The 16,156-nt window shown below is 44.4% G+C and overlaps 1 protein-coding gene across 4 annotated transcripts in view; it reads right to left on the bottom strand.

The window, feature by feature from the left end:
* The window catches only part of CHCHD6 (coiled-coil-helix-coiled-coil-helix domain containing 6), a 195,738-nt gene that overhangs the window by 133,136 nt on the left and 46,446 nt on the right, over window positions 1–16,156 (bottom strand). For all 4 annotated transcript variants that reach the window (XM_090021702.1, XM_090021703.1, XM_090021705.1 and 1 more), the window contains exon 5: window positions 12,594–12,677. In XM_090021702.1, coding sequence (XP_089877828.1) covers window positions 12,594–12,677 — 84 coding nt within the window. The remainder of the gene's footprint in view (window positions 1–12,593; window positions 12,678–16,156) is intronic.

Genomic DNA, 16,156 nt, shown 5'->3' with positions numbered 1-16,156 from the left:
TTACAGTCTGCAGCACAGAAACGCTTATAGGCTTCATCAACTGGGATGTTTTGCCATGGGATGAGAACAACGGATTGTTCAACAGTCTCCATGAATAGAGACCAATTGGCTTTCCTGAAGTTACATTTGGGTATTCTTATACATTTAATGATTGGGAGTTGCAAGTCAATGTGGATGAGTAATGGACAGTGCTGACTATGTGGGAAAGTCACCAAAAACAATGCAAGATGTTGGTTGTGGGTGGCTGTTAACTAATGTAACCCAACATATGTCAGAAGAGTAAACTTGGTCCCATCTCACTGAATGGAAGGTGCCATGCTATTTACAGTTGTGGATACGAGCAAGGTTGTTGCTGGCTGCTAAATTTTGTAACAGGTCACCATCTTCATTTGAGTACAAGTAGCCCCAGTCTGTGTGGTAGCTATTCAAGTCACCAGCATATACACCTGGGGGGTGGGGAGAGAGATGGAAGTGGGAAGTTCTCCCAAGTTTCACTTGGTGGTTTATAGATGTCTGCGATACTGAAGCTTCCAACCTTTATGACATCACAATGATTAGTGAATAGAGTATGGGTTGCCTCAGGAATGTGGTTACAGATGTAGAAGGCTCTCCCGTATTTTGCATGAAGGGTCTGGAGTATCAGATCAAAACCATTAATAGTAAAGCAACCAGCTTCATCCTTTACAATGTGGGTCTCCTCAAGACAGATTGACTGTCAATACTGTTGTGAACTGCAACAGAACTCATTATGGAATGTTTTGTTGCTGAAAGACCCTTGACATTGACTTGGAGCATTCAAAGTGCCAAGCCAATAGCCTGAAAAGCCATCAGTTGGCCAGGAGAAACACCATCAACAGCCACAGACAATTGACTGATATCTGACAGTTGTCTGATTCAGTCTGCTGGTAGCAACATTAGTTTCACTGATGGCTCAACTACTTGCAGAAGGCACAACAGGGACACTGATGCTTTGCCCCCATAGCAAAGTGATCTGTAGGCTTAGCAAAAGAACAGTACTAAAACTGCCAGACACAGGGACAAGGTGATTATGTGACAGGTGAAACAAATGCCATTTTCTGGAGTTCAAGAGCTCATAGCAGGCCCTCGAGTATATGGACATTAAAGCATGTTATTTACAAACTACTTCAGAGCTGTTCTGGTCTCTTAGGAATACGCCAAAAAAACTGGTATTATATATTTGGTATTATATGCCAAAAAACCTGAATGTTCATTTATATACACTTTTCTTTAAAATGAATAGCTGATGGGGAAAACCTTCAAAGAAGTTGCCATAGGTTGTTGTGAAACATGTGCAGTAATACATGCAGTAAATTAGTCCTGTTAGGACACACACCCTTCATGAGATATAGCTGCTGTTATTGCAAAAATCTTCAGGTTCAGTATCTGGACTATTTAATTCAGTGGAGATTTGAAATGTTCCATCTCACTAAACTCATGTACAAACTAAACATTGGCCACAACTTTTTGCAAAAATCAAGACCGTGAGTTATACAAGTGTAGAACAAGAATTTTTAAAATTTTCTCTCTTTACACACACACTTTAGTATATTATTACAGCATTTCAGCCTGGAGCATTTACTACACTGCAGAAGCATATAGATGGGTAGTTGAATAGGGGCCAAGCCCCAGTTGGGGAGAGAAGGTGGGTGCCAGAAGGGAGCAGGGGGCACCTGACTCTCCAGTCTCCCCCCACACCCCCTGCTTTGACACCAGCCCAAGCAGCCAGTAGCAGTACAGGAGCATGCGTCAGTGAGTGAAAGGCATGGTGGGGAATGTAGTTCTGCTGGGTGGCCAGAGCAGCTGGAGTTTTGCTGCTGCTGGGGTGGGAAATGTCACCTGTGGCCAAAAGCAAAAAATAAAGTGACATGTCCCCTCAGCAGCAGTGAACTTGAGCTGCTGGTCCTACACACTGGCCACTGTCAGAGCCTCCAGAAAGGTACATAGGACTGCCCTGGGCATAGTCCAGACTAGTTACATCTCTGCTATATAATCAAATTATAATCCCTTAAAGCTGCTGGGAGGGGAGGGGGGGAGTGGGGAGGGGAGGGGTGCAACATGGGAATAGAATTTGTAACAGCAAATTACAAGGGGTGGAAGGTACTAGACTCTAAAACCAGAATGTCTCATTTCTATCTTCAGCAGCCTTAGGCCAGCTACTTCTTGGTCTCCTCATGGGGACAAATGAGCATAGTAGCATCAATTGTATGATGCAGGTCCAAGAGGACAGCGCTCTTGGATCACTGAATAGAAAACTCTGATGAACTGTAAAGTATTAATGCAATGAGAATATGAAGCATGACTGGGGCTAGTTAGGCTTTGTTCTTACATTATAATAGGTTATTCTTAAGAGAAAAGTTCGGTCCAGAAACCTAGAGGTATTTAGGCATCTAGCTCCCTTTGAAACCAGTGGAAGCCAGACACCTAAATCTCTCTGAGGATCTAGGCCTGAGCTGTAATGGCCCTGCTTCTGCAAGGAACTTCATGGAGGTAGATTCCACTTACATGGAAAGCCCTTGGCTTTGTTAAATAACTTAGAACCAAGGACTAAAAACTTTGGGGAATATGCCAAGAGAAATCTAAGTCAGGTGCCCAAATCCTTTATGTTTCTTTGATTATCTTATTCTAAAATTGTACCACACATTTCATCCAATGTATTTTTTTCTTTTCAGCCAGCTCATTAGCTGTTAATCTGTAGAAAGATGGAAAATAATTAAGCAACATAGGCAATATTGCAAATAATTGGATCAACAGCTAACTGATTTTAGCTGAGTTTTTAGAAGGTAAGTAGGGCTTATTGTAGTACGACAGTATGTTTGCTGCTGTACCTCAGTAAACAATATCAAGACAGATAGCACTCGTAAGTACATGAAGAGCTTAAAAAAATTAAAAAGGAAAGTCTAAAGGTTTAGGTGCAGATGGTAATAGGATGAAATAGAGGAAGAATTCAAGCTAGGCATTAGAAAAGGTCCCAATAGTGAGATTTATTAGACAGTGGGAAACGCTCTCAAGGGAAAGAGTGAGAACTAGATTGGACAAAGTACTCCAATGTTCTGTAGGGAACAATCCCATGCTTACAAAAGACAGACTAGATTACATCCTAGGTCATTTCTTTTTCACCTCTAACAAGTCTTCATACTGACACATCAATGGTACCAGATATCAGATTGTTATCTAAATTCAGTGTTAAGGCATTAAGTTCAGAACCACACATTGCCTCATTTATTTCACATTCTAAGGATGGATTCCGCCGAGATGAAGCAGCCCATAACAATCATTCTCCCTCTGTCAAAGGTACCTTAAATACCAGGAAAACAACATCACTCGGAGACTCAGGCAGTTCACCCTTCAGTACACAAGCTGCAAATGCATCTCTGCTCTAATCATGCAGACTGAAAAGGAAGCAAACACTTAGTTGCTGTTTGCATAGAAGCTGCTTGTAATTTGATGTAATGCACTGTACATCAGTCAATAGAGTACCCAAGACATAACATACATGCCGAAGTGAAGGCAGGCAGGCGCTGCTGACATCTAGCACATTTTATTTACCCTAATATAAATGTTCTTTGAGTTCATCAAATTACCAGTCAATTTCTCTGGTCTTTGAAAGCAGGTGCACTGAGGTATATTAACTACTAACCTTCACAGGCTTTTAGGGAAACAGCCATTAAGGGCTGAATCATGCATAGACAAGTAAAAGTCAGCTTGCACGTTTGGCCACTGGCAACACACAGAAGCATTTCCCAGAAGAAATGGGCACTGCAAGGAATATACCAAAAGCAACGCTTCCCCTTCAACACTGCCAGATCCTTACTGAGATGGATGCACATTGGAAAGAGTTGAAGGAAGGTAAGATGGGGGGGGGGAAAAAAAAAAGATGGTAGCTTGTCCTCCCCTTCCCCAGCATCCCTAAAAGTATCCAAACACGTGGCGTGGGGCTGGAGGGCAGAGCAGCTGGAATTGTTTCAGATGTATTCTCTACAACAGGGGTGGCCAAACCAGGATACAGGCAGCTTGTATGTGTGGTACAGGGCACATCAAGGAGGGACCTGGAAATGGTAACAAGTCAGGCAGGGAACAGAAAGCAGAGCAGCAGATCAGGCAAGAAGCACAGGGGAGGGAGAAAAAGCAGGGCAATAATAGATCAGGCAGAGGAAAGGGATTAGAGTGGCACTTGAAAGGTGCAAGGCTTACTTTGTGGCATGCCTGTCAAAAAGGGTGGTTCCCACTGCTCTACCAGAATAATAAGCTACTTGTTGAGAATTCAGGAGGGAGAGAGACAGAAGATTGAGGGCCTAGCCTGCAAGCTCTCTGAAGAAAGGCAAAGAGAACTAGGTATGTTTTGTGTGAAAAGAAGATTAAGGAGGACATGATAGCTGTTTTCAAGCATTTAAAAGGCTACTGTAAAGAAGAGGGAGAACAATGGTTCTCCCTTGACATGGAGGTAAGTTCATGAAGCAACGAATTTAGACTGAAGCAAAGCAGATTTATATCAAATGTCAGGGGGACAAAATTCTTAAGTGTAAGATCCACAGAATGGAGCAAGCTGCCTAGGGGAGTTGCAGTGGTTTTCAAGAACAGGCTGGATAGGCATCTGTCTGGGATAGTGTAGGACCAGAACATCCAGCATCTGCAAAAGGGCTGGACAAGATGACCCTTGACATCTCTTCCAGTCCTAGGATTCTACAACTCCATGCGGTTCAGGTAGCCCCTCTACTACGTGTGCCAGTTGTGAAGTCATTTAAAAAAAAAAAACACCTCATAAAAAGTAGGTCTCCAACTTTCTGAAAGGATGGCTAGACTGTGGCTTTAAAGGCTCCTTGTACTGCATCAATGAAAATGCATGACACTCATGGAGTCATCTTGCCTGAAGAAGCATATCCACACAGGCTCTCCAGGCAGCCTAAGTAAATCAGGGAAATGGTCTGGATGAGCAGAGAAAACCTTATCAGCCTATTACAGGAAACTATGCTGGGGGATTATTTTTCTTGTGTTCACAGATGAAACCAACCACTTGATGAACTTGGTGTTCTAACACGTTGCTCCACTGGCTTGATAGACTAACTTCATACAGTACCCCTCTGGTGCTTAGACAACCATTGCCAACCCACACTGCTTTTGATTTCATAAAGGTAATTCAGGGAAGGGGAATTCAACAGGATAAAAGAACAGGCACATAAGAAAAACAGTTTAAAAAAAAAAGTATTCAGCTTCATAAAGAAAAATCAGAGCGAGATCAACTATCCAACGATGAGACAAAAGTAGGTTCTGAAAGAGAAAGCAACTTGGTTTTATACCTGTTTCTCTTACTCAAAGTATCCCAAAGCACTTTACAGAGCAATAAGTTAGATGCTGGCAGTGTAGTGACTAGAGGCAAACAAAGCAGCCATTACACACACAGCAATAGCTCACATGCAGCCTTAAGACATTACAGGCCTTTTAACTGAGGAAGTAAATGGTGCCCACGACACCTGCCAAGATATATCAACTCATTTAGAAAAGGGCACTGAATCTCCCATTGAGATGGCCAGAGCTTAGCATCCCATCCTAATGACAGCACTGCAGCATAGCCCTTCATTCAACAAGAGGTACCAGGGCTTTTGATTTTACAAATACAGAAATCTTGCGTGGAGCCCCCAATTCTCTCTAGTCAGCTCAGTAAGTTGATCCCGTTCCCCGTGCTCCAACAAAGATAATCTGGCAGTGTTTGCCAAGTGGCATCAGCCTGCTCAACACTGTATAAGACAGGAAGGACAAGGGTTTTGCACTGAAGACTGACTAGATGAAGGCCCAGTCTAAAAACATTCATGTGTTAAAAATAGTGTGAGTGTTCTTTTTTTTTTTTTTTTTTTTGGGGGGGGGGGGGGGGGGAAGGGGGAAGTAGTTGAAAAGTTTAATGAAGACAGGTATTGTAAGAGAGGGGCTGATTATTTGACCCCTAACTGTGGGGGCAGACTACCAAAAATAAAGGATCAAGATAAACAGGAACAGCAAAAAGACCTCAACACTTCAGCAGACTTTACTATGTCCAGAAGCGTTACAAAAATGAAATACTGCTAATGTAAGAACAGGAGATTAATTTAACCAAATCAAAAAAGGGGAATACCATGTACAAAAATTACAAGGCCTGTTCAACTAAGCAAAGAATAAGATGCCGCAGATATTTATTAATAAAAAAATCCTGTTTAATGCATTCTTTTCCTACTTGCATAAAAATAGTGCAGTCTGCAAATACCTTTTCTGTTTCTTAAACAAACAAAAAACCAACACACCATAAGCAGAAAATGTCGCATATTAATGTATTATCTGCTGCTCGCTATGGTCTGTAGTCATACAATAAAAGATACCGTGGGAGTCAGTGCTTAAGAAAATCCAAACAACAGAGAAACAACATCAATCTAGCAGAGAGCTCTGCTTCATCCGTTGAGATTACCTTCAGCCCTCTCCGTGCTATTTCACACTACACAACGAGCTATCTATTTTTTGCTTTATTGTAGCATTGGCCTTAACTCCTCCAGGTCAGGTTAAATGGAGAAACAGAAGAAGAATAGCAGAGGGAATCAAGCAAATGTCTACCTTTTGCCTGGTAAATAAACAGGTATACTGAACAAACCTGAAGGGGTCAAGAAATGGTTACATCTGCTTCTCCCTTTACTTTAGCAGAGATGCATCTACCATTCGGAGAGGCCCACCAGGCCTACCTACATACAGCCCTGTACAGTCAGTCATATGCATCTCCTAGCACTTCTTGGTAACAGATACCCACCATGCCCAGGGGAAGCTCTAACCAAATGTGCCTGTTTCTATGGTTTTCAGGAGCACTCAGACCAGACCAGCTTCCTTTACAAACCCTACTTGACACTGCTTGAATCCCCAAGACCTACTTTATGGTACTACACAGCAAGAAGAACACAGTACCAGGCACAAAATGACAACTCCATTTACCTTCCAAGCCCAAAGAGAGATAAACCCAATACGGATCAAAGGGAGCAGGAGGGCACAAAAGCCCCCATGGCTCACCAAAAGCATCTGAGAACGTCTCCTAGCTAAAAGGGAGGCGCACACCCAATGGCAGGGAGGGGCCATCACCAGGGAGGACTATACTGCCGTTGCTCAGGGATGCGGGGGGGCGGTCAGGAAGGTCAAGGCAGAGATGGGACTGCTACTAGCTTCCCGGATCAAGGACAACAAGAAGTCCTTTTTTAAATACACAGGGGGCAAAAAGAAGGGTAACATGGGGCCCCTGCAAGACATGCTAGGAAATTTGGTCGTCACACCAGATGACAAAGCCAATCTATTTAACGACTTCTTTGCTTCCATTTTCCTGACCAGGGACCGGAACCCCACTCTTAGACCCCAGGGGAGGCGCACCCAGGCCAAGGGTCAGTGAGGATCTAGTCAGGGAACTTCTGGAGGGGCTGCATGTATTCAAATCAGCTGGTCCGAACAATCTCCACCCCCGAGTGCTGATGGAATTAGCTGAGGTCATTGCGGGACCCCTGGCACGGCTGTACGAGCACTCATGGTGCTCTGGTGGGGTGCCATGGGGCTTGGAAGAGGGCCATTGTGGTTCCCATCTTCAAAAAGGGGAGGAAGGAGGACCCGGGAAACTAAAGGCCAGTTAGTCTTACCTCGATCCTGGGTAAGCTTTCTGAAACAATTATTCTGGCACATGTCCACGAGGGGCCAGCGGGGGAGATTATGCTTAGGGGCAACCAACACGGGTTCATTAGAGGCAGGTCCTGTCAGACCAACCTGGTGGCCTTCTACGACCAGGTCACCAAATCCTTAGATGCAGGGGTAGCAGTGGACATAGTCTTTCTGGACTTTCGGAAGGCTTCGACACTGTCTCTACCCCATTCTCATTAAGAAACTGGGGGACTGTGGTGTCAACAACTACAGTCAAATGGGTCGCAAACTGGCTGGAGGGCTGCACCCAGAGAGTGGTGATGGATGGGTCATTTTCGGCCTGGAGGGATGTGGGCAGTGGGGTCCCCCAGGGCTCGGTCCTCAGGCCCGCACTGTTCAACATCTTCATCAGTGACTTGGACGAGGGGGTAAAAAGCACCCTGTTCAAATTTGCTGATGACACTAAGATGTGGGGGGATGTGGGCATGTTAGAAGGAAGGAATAGGCTACAATAGGACCTAGACAGGTTACGGGGTGGGCAGACAAGAATAAGATAGGTTTCAATATGGACAAGTGCAAGGTGTTGCACCTGTGGAGGAAAAACAACACCATACCTGCAGGCTGGGGAACTCCCTTCTCGTCAGGGCAGAGGCAGAAAAGGATCTTGGAGTCATCATTGATGCCAAGAGGAACATGGGCCGGCAGTGTGGGGATGCAGTCAGGAAGGCCAACCACACCTTGTCATGCATTCACAGATGCATCTTGAGCAGGTCCAAGGTGATCCTCTCCCTCTATGCGGCACTGGTCAGGCCACAGCTGAAGTACTGCGTCCGGTTCTGGGCACCGCACTTCAAGAGGGATGCGGACAGTATGGAGAGGGTCCAGAGGAGGGCTACTCGCATGATCAGGGGGAGCAGGGCAGGCCCTACAAGGAGAGGCTACGGGACCTGAACCTATTCAGCCTCCACAAGAGAAGGCTGAGGAGGGATCTAGTGGCCTGTTACAAAGTAGTCAGGGGGGATCAGCAGGCACTGGGGAGTCCCTGTTCCCCCGAGCGCCAGGAGTGACCAGGAATAATGGTCACAAGCTGGCAGAGGGTAGATTTAGGCTAGATATCAGGAGGCGCTACTCTTTCCTGCCATGGCAGGGGGTCGGACTCGATGATCTGCTCAGGACCCTTCTGACCCTACAAACTATGAAACTATGACTCAGAGGAGCCTTATAGACCAACTAAAACTAGTTAGTCTATTAGCTGCAAGTCTTCCTCATCTTCTGCCTGACTCCAGACACACCTAACTCCCTCTTGCTGCTCAGAGAAGCCCTGCTCCTTCTTACACAGGATCCTAGAATCTGCAATTTCTGCACACACATCACTATTTCTTCTTGCATGAGGTGCAAAGTTCACACTGATTGATTACTCACTTGAAATCTGGCCACAAAAGTTGTATTAGAGACAACCCTTTTCTCTTAGCACATTCCTAGTAATCCTGAAAACATCACTAAAAAGCATGTGATAAAATGCACTGAAGTTCTTAGATCCACTCGAGAGTTTTTTCCAAGTCAGCACGAGGGGAAAGAAAAATGTTTACCATCCCTATGGCTTTACTGCTTTAAAAAATTGTTTAAGTAAACCAATGTTGGCAATCCACTCCATCAGGTAGTTTTTTCTCCTATGACATTCCTAATTTAATGATGGAGAAAAATTAAGTGAGAAGTTACCTTTTTTGCCTGCAGTCACATGGAAGAAAGAAGGAAATTAGCATTTCTTTGCTTCAATTCCTGTGCTCAGGCCACTAGATTACACCAACCCTCTAAAAGTTGGAAACTTTAGGAATAATAATAATCTGTTCTTTCAATTTAACCTCTTCAGCAAAGAGAGCTGCAGCCAAGGAAACCACTGAGCTCAGCTCTGATCAACTTCAAGGACGCAGTAGGGAACAGAAATATGCAACAAAAAGGAGAGGCCAGAAAAATGTTTCATATAAGGGGAGCTTGAAATGGCACGGACTGTTTATCTGAGAGAAGAGACATAACAGGGAACATGGCAGAAGTATACCAGATAATAAATGGCATGGAACTAATCTTGTAGGTCAGTGGCAGGCTTGTGGAAAGACAAGAACAGGAGGACATTCAATGAGACTGGGAGGAAACTTGTACCCCTAGTAAAAGACACTCCACCCCCTCCCCCAACACTTTACAGCACTGAACTTCACTCAGAAGAATTCAAGAATTAAGAAAAATGTTTCCATTATTCATTAGATAAACCATCCCAGTCAAGTGTCTGCCTAACCTGGTTTCGAAAGTTTCCAAGCACAGAGAATCCACAGCTTCTCCAAGTAGCCTGTTCCAATGCCTGGCCATGCTCATAATCAGAAAGTTCCTCCTAATCTCCAGCCTAAAAATTTCCCTTGCTCTAGTGTGAGGCCATTGCTCCCAGTCCTGTCCTCTACAGTCACAGAAAAAAGCCTATCTTCATCCTCTCTATAAATCACCCTTCTACAGGTTCCTATGGAATACACTCCTCCACCCCAATGTCCCATGAAATGAATGGTTACTGCATGGACACAGTCAGAAAAGGGTTAAGAATGTCCTTCCAAAATGGATCAAAAAAGTCTGCTGCTCTTGCATTCTGTTACCACACGCAAGCAGGGATGGAGCCAAACCCATGCTTCAGATAAGCACAGTACAGGCAGGGAATTCCTGACAGCTTGCTCTTTCCAGGGATGACTGAGTCTTCCAGCTCCACACTGAATCATCACCTCCCTATCACCCCCAGCCCATCAAGGCCTGGCATGCCAAACATCCAGTCCTGACATTCTCAAGTGCCAGAGAAAACCAACAGCTGCCCACAAGTTCCCTCTTAACTTTACACCTCTCCCACCGAACATCTTAAAAAAATTTTGAAAAAGATAAAAGCTCAATTGGAAGGTTCTACTGCAGAAACTATAGAAGGGCAGAAAAATGTCAAGGTCTGTGTGTATTCAACAAATACAAAGTGGAATTATATAAAAGCAACAGCTAATAAAAAAGATTGTTCTGTGCTGTGTTTTCCATCTTTCCAACCATTATAGGAATAAAATTATCCACGGAGAAGATCGAAAACCTTTTTCAAAACTAATACAATTAAGCTTTATTACACTGTTTCAAGTACATTTCTCTCCTCTCCCATCCCAGCCCCCTCCATCTCCCATTCCAATCTAAACTAACGGTTGGAGGCATTCTTCTATTTTATTACCAGCAAAACGCTAGTGTTTAAGGGTCAGAAACTATCTAGTATTTTCAGCAAGGAAACAAAACCAGTCCTTATTATCTGCTCACTATTGTAAGAGGAAAAGCTAGAAAAGGAAAATCTACAGATTGAATAGAGTGGAGGATTTGCCATTCCATTGAAGAATCAAGCACCTGCAGCCACCTGGCTTTTAAAGGGTTTGCCCTACATAGGGCATACAGCTCAGAAAAAGGAACCATGGAATATAAAAGGAGCTTAAGGGAAGGATAGGACCAGATGGACACAACTTTGCTCCAGCCCACCCATACATAAAGGACAGACATACATACAAATACTCCCAGCAGTTGCCGCTTCAGGAAACCAAAGCTGGAAAGAACACTATAATAGAGGCACAGCATGAAACCAAGAAATTGCAAAAATTCCCTTTGCATATGAACATATGGACAACTGTGATAATTAAAACGATGGCTGGTGAATTGTCAGAAATTTCGCTGCACAATCTCCATTATCCAGAAACGGAATTTAAACCTGAATGAAACACCAAGTGGTAGTTTTAATAGTCATCTTTTTTAATTAATTATATGGATAAGAGCATTACACAAATGTACAAAAGTGAAAGTGCTGACAGGCACATTTCACCATTAAGGGCATTAAGACAGTAAGTATTTCACGTAGTGATCGCGCACTAGCAGAGGGTGGAAAAAGGAACCTGGGAAGTACCAAGAGGTTCTTGCTGCTTACGCCACCTAGAATTTTCCAGTGTTCAATCTTCGCCCTCATGCCACACATTGTTTTTAAAGGCGACTGATGCACAAATTCCACCAGCTCTTTAAGATCCACCTTTTCCAGCACTTTGCAGTCTGTCTTCAGTAGACCATACCTCCAGAAATCAAATGGGTTAAGCTCTCCGTCATGAGGTCTAATTGCTTCCAATTGGGGAAGATTAATCTTTACATTTATTACAAAAATAAAAGGCCACTGCTAACATGGTTTTATTTTGCCAGGAAGTGAAAGATGCATCCATTCATAAGGAACAGCAGGGCAGCTCTTCTTTTTTATTACATCAATTTTTAAAAACTCATCACAGTAAACAATTAAACAGAGAAGCAAACCCCACGTTTAGGGGAGAGATTCAAATCCCTAAACGAATTTTCAAAGGTCATTTCAGGCTTAAAAGATGCTTGACAGTGTCTCTTTAAAATCATGCTCATTTCAAAGGCTTATCCAGCAAGCAGCAGGCAATGCACTGCAACAATACAGGTTGAGCTGTTGGCCTCCCCAGAGAAAAATTAGTAATGCAACTTTAATTCATATTTATAGCAAGATTTGAGATTATCTGTAATTTTGGGGGCCACAGATTTCTAAAGAATTTTTAAAATAAATAAATAAATAAAGGTAACTTCCCTTTCAACTAGACCCTGTGGCAAAAAATAAATAAATAAATAAAATAAAGCCTGAATTATTATAAATTATGTGTTAAAAAGATTCTTCCAATTAAAAAACAATTATCTTTTAAATGCGAGTTGTTTAAATGGTTCAGGTTGTGGAGATTTTTGATTTAACTGCATAAGGGGGGTTTGGGGGATAAATAATGGGGACTGACAGTTCCAGGTTTCAGCACAATGCTTCTCGTTTCTCTTCTCTGCTGATCCACTCAGATCTACGTCTGATCCTATTAGCATTCAGCTGCCACAAATGAAAGACATCACAGATTTACCTTCCTCTCGATGCGGGCCAACTGCTCCTTATAGAAGGCCTCTTGACGCTTCAGCTCCACCTCTTTGCTCTGCAGCTCCTGGGCCTAGGAGGAAAAGGAAATAGCACCATCAACAGAAAAGAAAGGTGAGGGGCAACAGTTTGGGGTGGAGGAGGGGGAAGCAGGAGGAACTTGGAGCCCCTGCTTCACGTGCTGGTAGAAGGGGTCGGAAGGGGAGGGGGGTGGGATCTGTACCAAAACCAGTCAGAACTGCCACTTTATACATATTTATTTCCAATGCTACCCTCAAAGCTCGAAGCCTTGAGCAACCATCACATTTCTTTCTCTACCCACTTACATACTTTCTTCAGGTTCAAGTTTCAAGTGTGCACTCTTTTCTGAACCCCAAGGCTGAACCTCTGATAAAATTCAATCATCTGTAAGATCTGAGGGGAAACCTTAGGTATGCAGCTGTAGTATACTGGTCTCACACACTGCCCATGTATTTGTTTGTATATACTTAGTGTTTTGAGTGTCATGGCAGCCCCCCAGTTTTATCCCAAAACTAGTGTCTACTCTACCTATACATTTCCTGAGCGTACATGTCCTCAGTCCTCTCAATTCATTTGTCTTGGGCCTTGCTTTCAATGGAAGCAAGTGTTATTTTTCACTACCCGAGCATGAGGTCTGTGTGTGCAACACTTCCAAACAGCAAGCCTGATAGCCCATCATCTCATGCTTAAATAATAACCCGGGCATCACCCACACAAATTGGGATAGAAAAGATAACTGTTTGCATTCTTACAAGAACACAGGTGCCCTATTTAGAAACCAGAGCTCTCTACAGATGGCCACAGTTCAACACATTCACACACTTGTGTTGACATGGCATTGAGATAATGTCATGGATAGCACTGAACTGGTATGTTATATTAGCAGCTTGAAATAAAAAGAAGCAACAGTAAGATTTCAATGAAAGAAGGTGGGGGAAGAATGGCATTTGGGACTCCAAAAACCTTCATAACTCCCTAACTTATTACTAGGCAAAAGACCTTTCAAAGGCTGGATTATTAGACTGTTTCACATAAGTGCTAACAGTGATAATCCATACTCAGATCCTAGCAGCACTACTCCTAACTTTTAATGATACCCGCTGCAAACATAGAAGGATGCTGGTCCAAGATGATTAAGCAGCTGGGAGAAGAACATCGCTGTGGGCTCAGACCTGTCATTTTACAGCCAACAGCCATTGCTAATAAGAAAAATTACATCTGAAAGCAAGTTCCTGCGCATTTCCTTCCCTCTGCTCCCCTAGTGATGGATATACAGTGGAATAATGGGGCTGCGAGGGTGGAGAGCTTCAAAGTTAGGGATGAAGGAGGGACACTGGATGAGGATGTTGTTAAAGCAGAAGGAGGGCTCTTCATTACATGCACAGTCTTTAGAAAGACAGCAAGTTCTTTACAACAATAACTAGCTATGAACAAATTTGGTCCCTGTACTTGCCTTCTCTGCCCTCCAGGGCCAGATTAAGGCATAAGAACTGAGGGCCCATGCCTAAAACCCCAGCCCTGGAGTCAAGGAATTAAAAAACAACTCCCAGATTTTACCATAAGCATTTGAAAAAGGATTTTAAGACAAGGTAGACAAAGCCTTGGCTAGGATGATATAGTTGGGGTGGTTTTGCTTTGAGCAGGGGGTTGGGCTAGATGGCATCTTGAGGTCCTGCCCAATCCTAATTTTCTACAAGTCTATGATTCCAAGATGGATAAGTAACTGGCTCAATAGCCACAAGCAAAGGATAATTATTACCGGGTGCATGTCAGAAAGGCAGCAGGTTACAAACAGAGTCCCACAGGGGTCTGTCCTGGGCCAAGTGCCGTTCAATGCATTTATTAACATTTTGCATACTGACATAGAAAAGCTTCTTGAGCAAGTTTGCAGATGACATGAAACTGAGGCGGATTGGAAACACATTGGAGTATGCGAGTGCAATTCAGAAGGATCTCAACAGATTGAAAAGATGGCCTAGAGCTAACAGGGTTAAGGTCAATACAGACAAATGCAGTGGGCTACACCTCAGAAGGAAAAATCAAAAACCAATATGAAATGGGTGACACCTGGCTGGATAGCACCACTATGGAAAAGGACTTAGGAATCTTGGTAGACTACAAACTCAATATGAGCCTGCAGCATGATGCAGCCCCACAAAAAGCAAATGCAGCTAGGATGCATCAATAGAAGCATTAAGTACAAGACACAGGAAGTGATAGGGTCTCTACCCAGCACTGATTAGGCCTCATGTGGAATAGCGCATGCAGTTCTGGGCTCCACATTTTAAAATGGACACGGAGAAGTTAGAGAAGGTACTAAAGCAGGCAAAGATGATAAAAGGCTTGGAAAGCAAGTCATATGAGGAAAAGCTGAAGGAGCTAGGCATGTTCAGTTTGCAGAAAAGGCACTTAAGAGGGGACATGATAGCAGTCTTCAAATGCTTGAAGGGCTGCCATAAAGAGGAGAGAAAGCACCTTCTCTCTCTCGCTGCAAAGAAAAGGCCATAGACCAATGGTTTCAAGTTGCAGCGAAGTTAAGTTCAGATTGGATATCTGGAAAGAAACTTCCTCACTGTTAGAATAGTGAGGCAGTGGAACAGACTGCCTAGAGAAGTTGTGAACTCTCCATCACTGGAAGGGTTCAAAAAGAGGTTGGACAGCCACTGGTCATGGTTGATCTACACTGGGGGTGGGTAAAATACAGCTCACAGGCTGGAGCTAGCCTGCCAATCGAATGCATCGGGCCTGTGAGTTGGCAGACACAGTCATAGGATCTGGTCCATAGGAAGCTGGCACTTACAGCTGCTGCATTGTGCCAGGCAGGTCCTGGCCCCATCCACAGCTTACACCAGCTCATGCCCCATGTGCCAGAAACAGCACAAGGTGCACACTAGCATCAGCTGTGGACACTGCCTACAGGTTCCCACCAGGGACTAGAGCAACTGCCTAGGACGTGCTGATGCAGCAGCATCATCTGCAGACCCAGGAGGATGCCCCAATCCCCAGCGGGAACCAGTCACCCAAGTCCACAGCTGATCCCAGCACCCATCTAGCACTGCTTCTGGCACACAGGCCGGGAGCTGGTGTAAGCTGCAGGGCCAGGCTGGAGGTGCAAGACACTTGGGGGGAGGCAGGACAGGGAAGGGAAGGGGAGACAGAAAGGCAGCCTTGTCCATGAGGAGCAGCAGTAGCTGGTGCTGGGCACCAGGCAAAACCTGGACCTGGCAGCAGGTATGCTTGCCACTTCCAGGGCCCTTCTGGCTGTGGCTGCCTGAAGCTCAGACTGGGGCTGCCATGCAGCTCATTCCTCCTGCTGTTACTGCCATTCTGCAGCAGCAGGGTGGGGTCATAGGGCAGCCCCAGTTCGGGCTCTGGACAGCCACAGCCAGAAGGGCCCTGGAAATGGCGAGTGTGCCCACTGCCAGGTGCAGCTTTTTGCTGGCACCCAGCACCAGCTGTTGCCAATCATCATGGGCAGGGATGCCTCTGTCTCCCCCTTCCTCACCCTCCCCCCAAAATTGTCCTGCAGCT

Source organism: Crocodylus siamensis, chromosome 11 (assembly GCF_052110815.1).
Source record: "Crocodylus siamensis isolate JL-2025a chromosome 11, ASM5211081v1, whole genome shotgun sequence".
Lineage (NCBI taxonomy): Eukaryota > Metazoa > Chordata > Crocodylia > Crocodylidae > Crocodylus > Crocodylus siamensis.
This window is presented reverse-complemented; position numbering and strand designations above follow the sequence as displayed.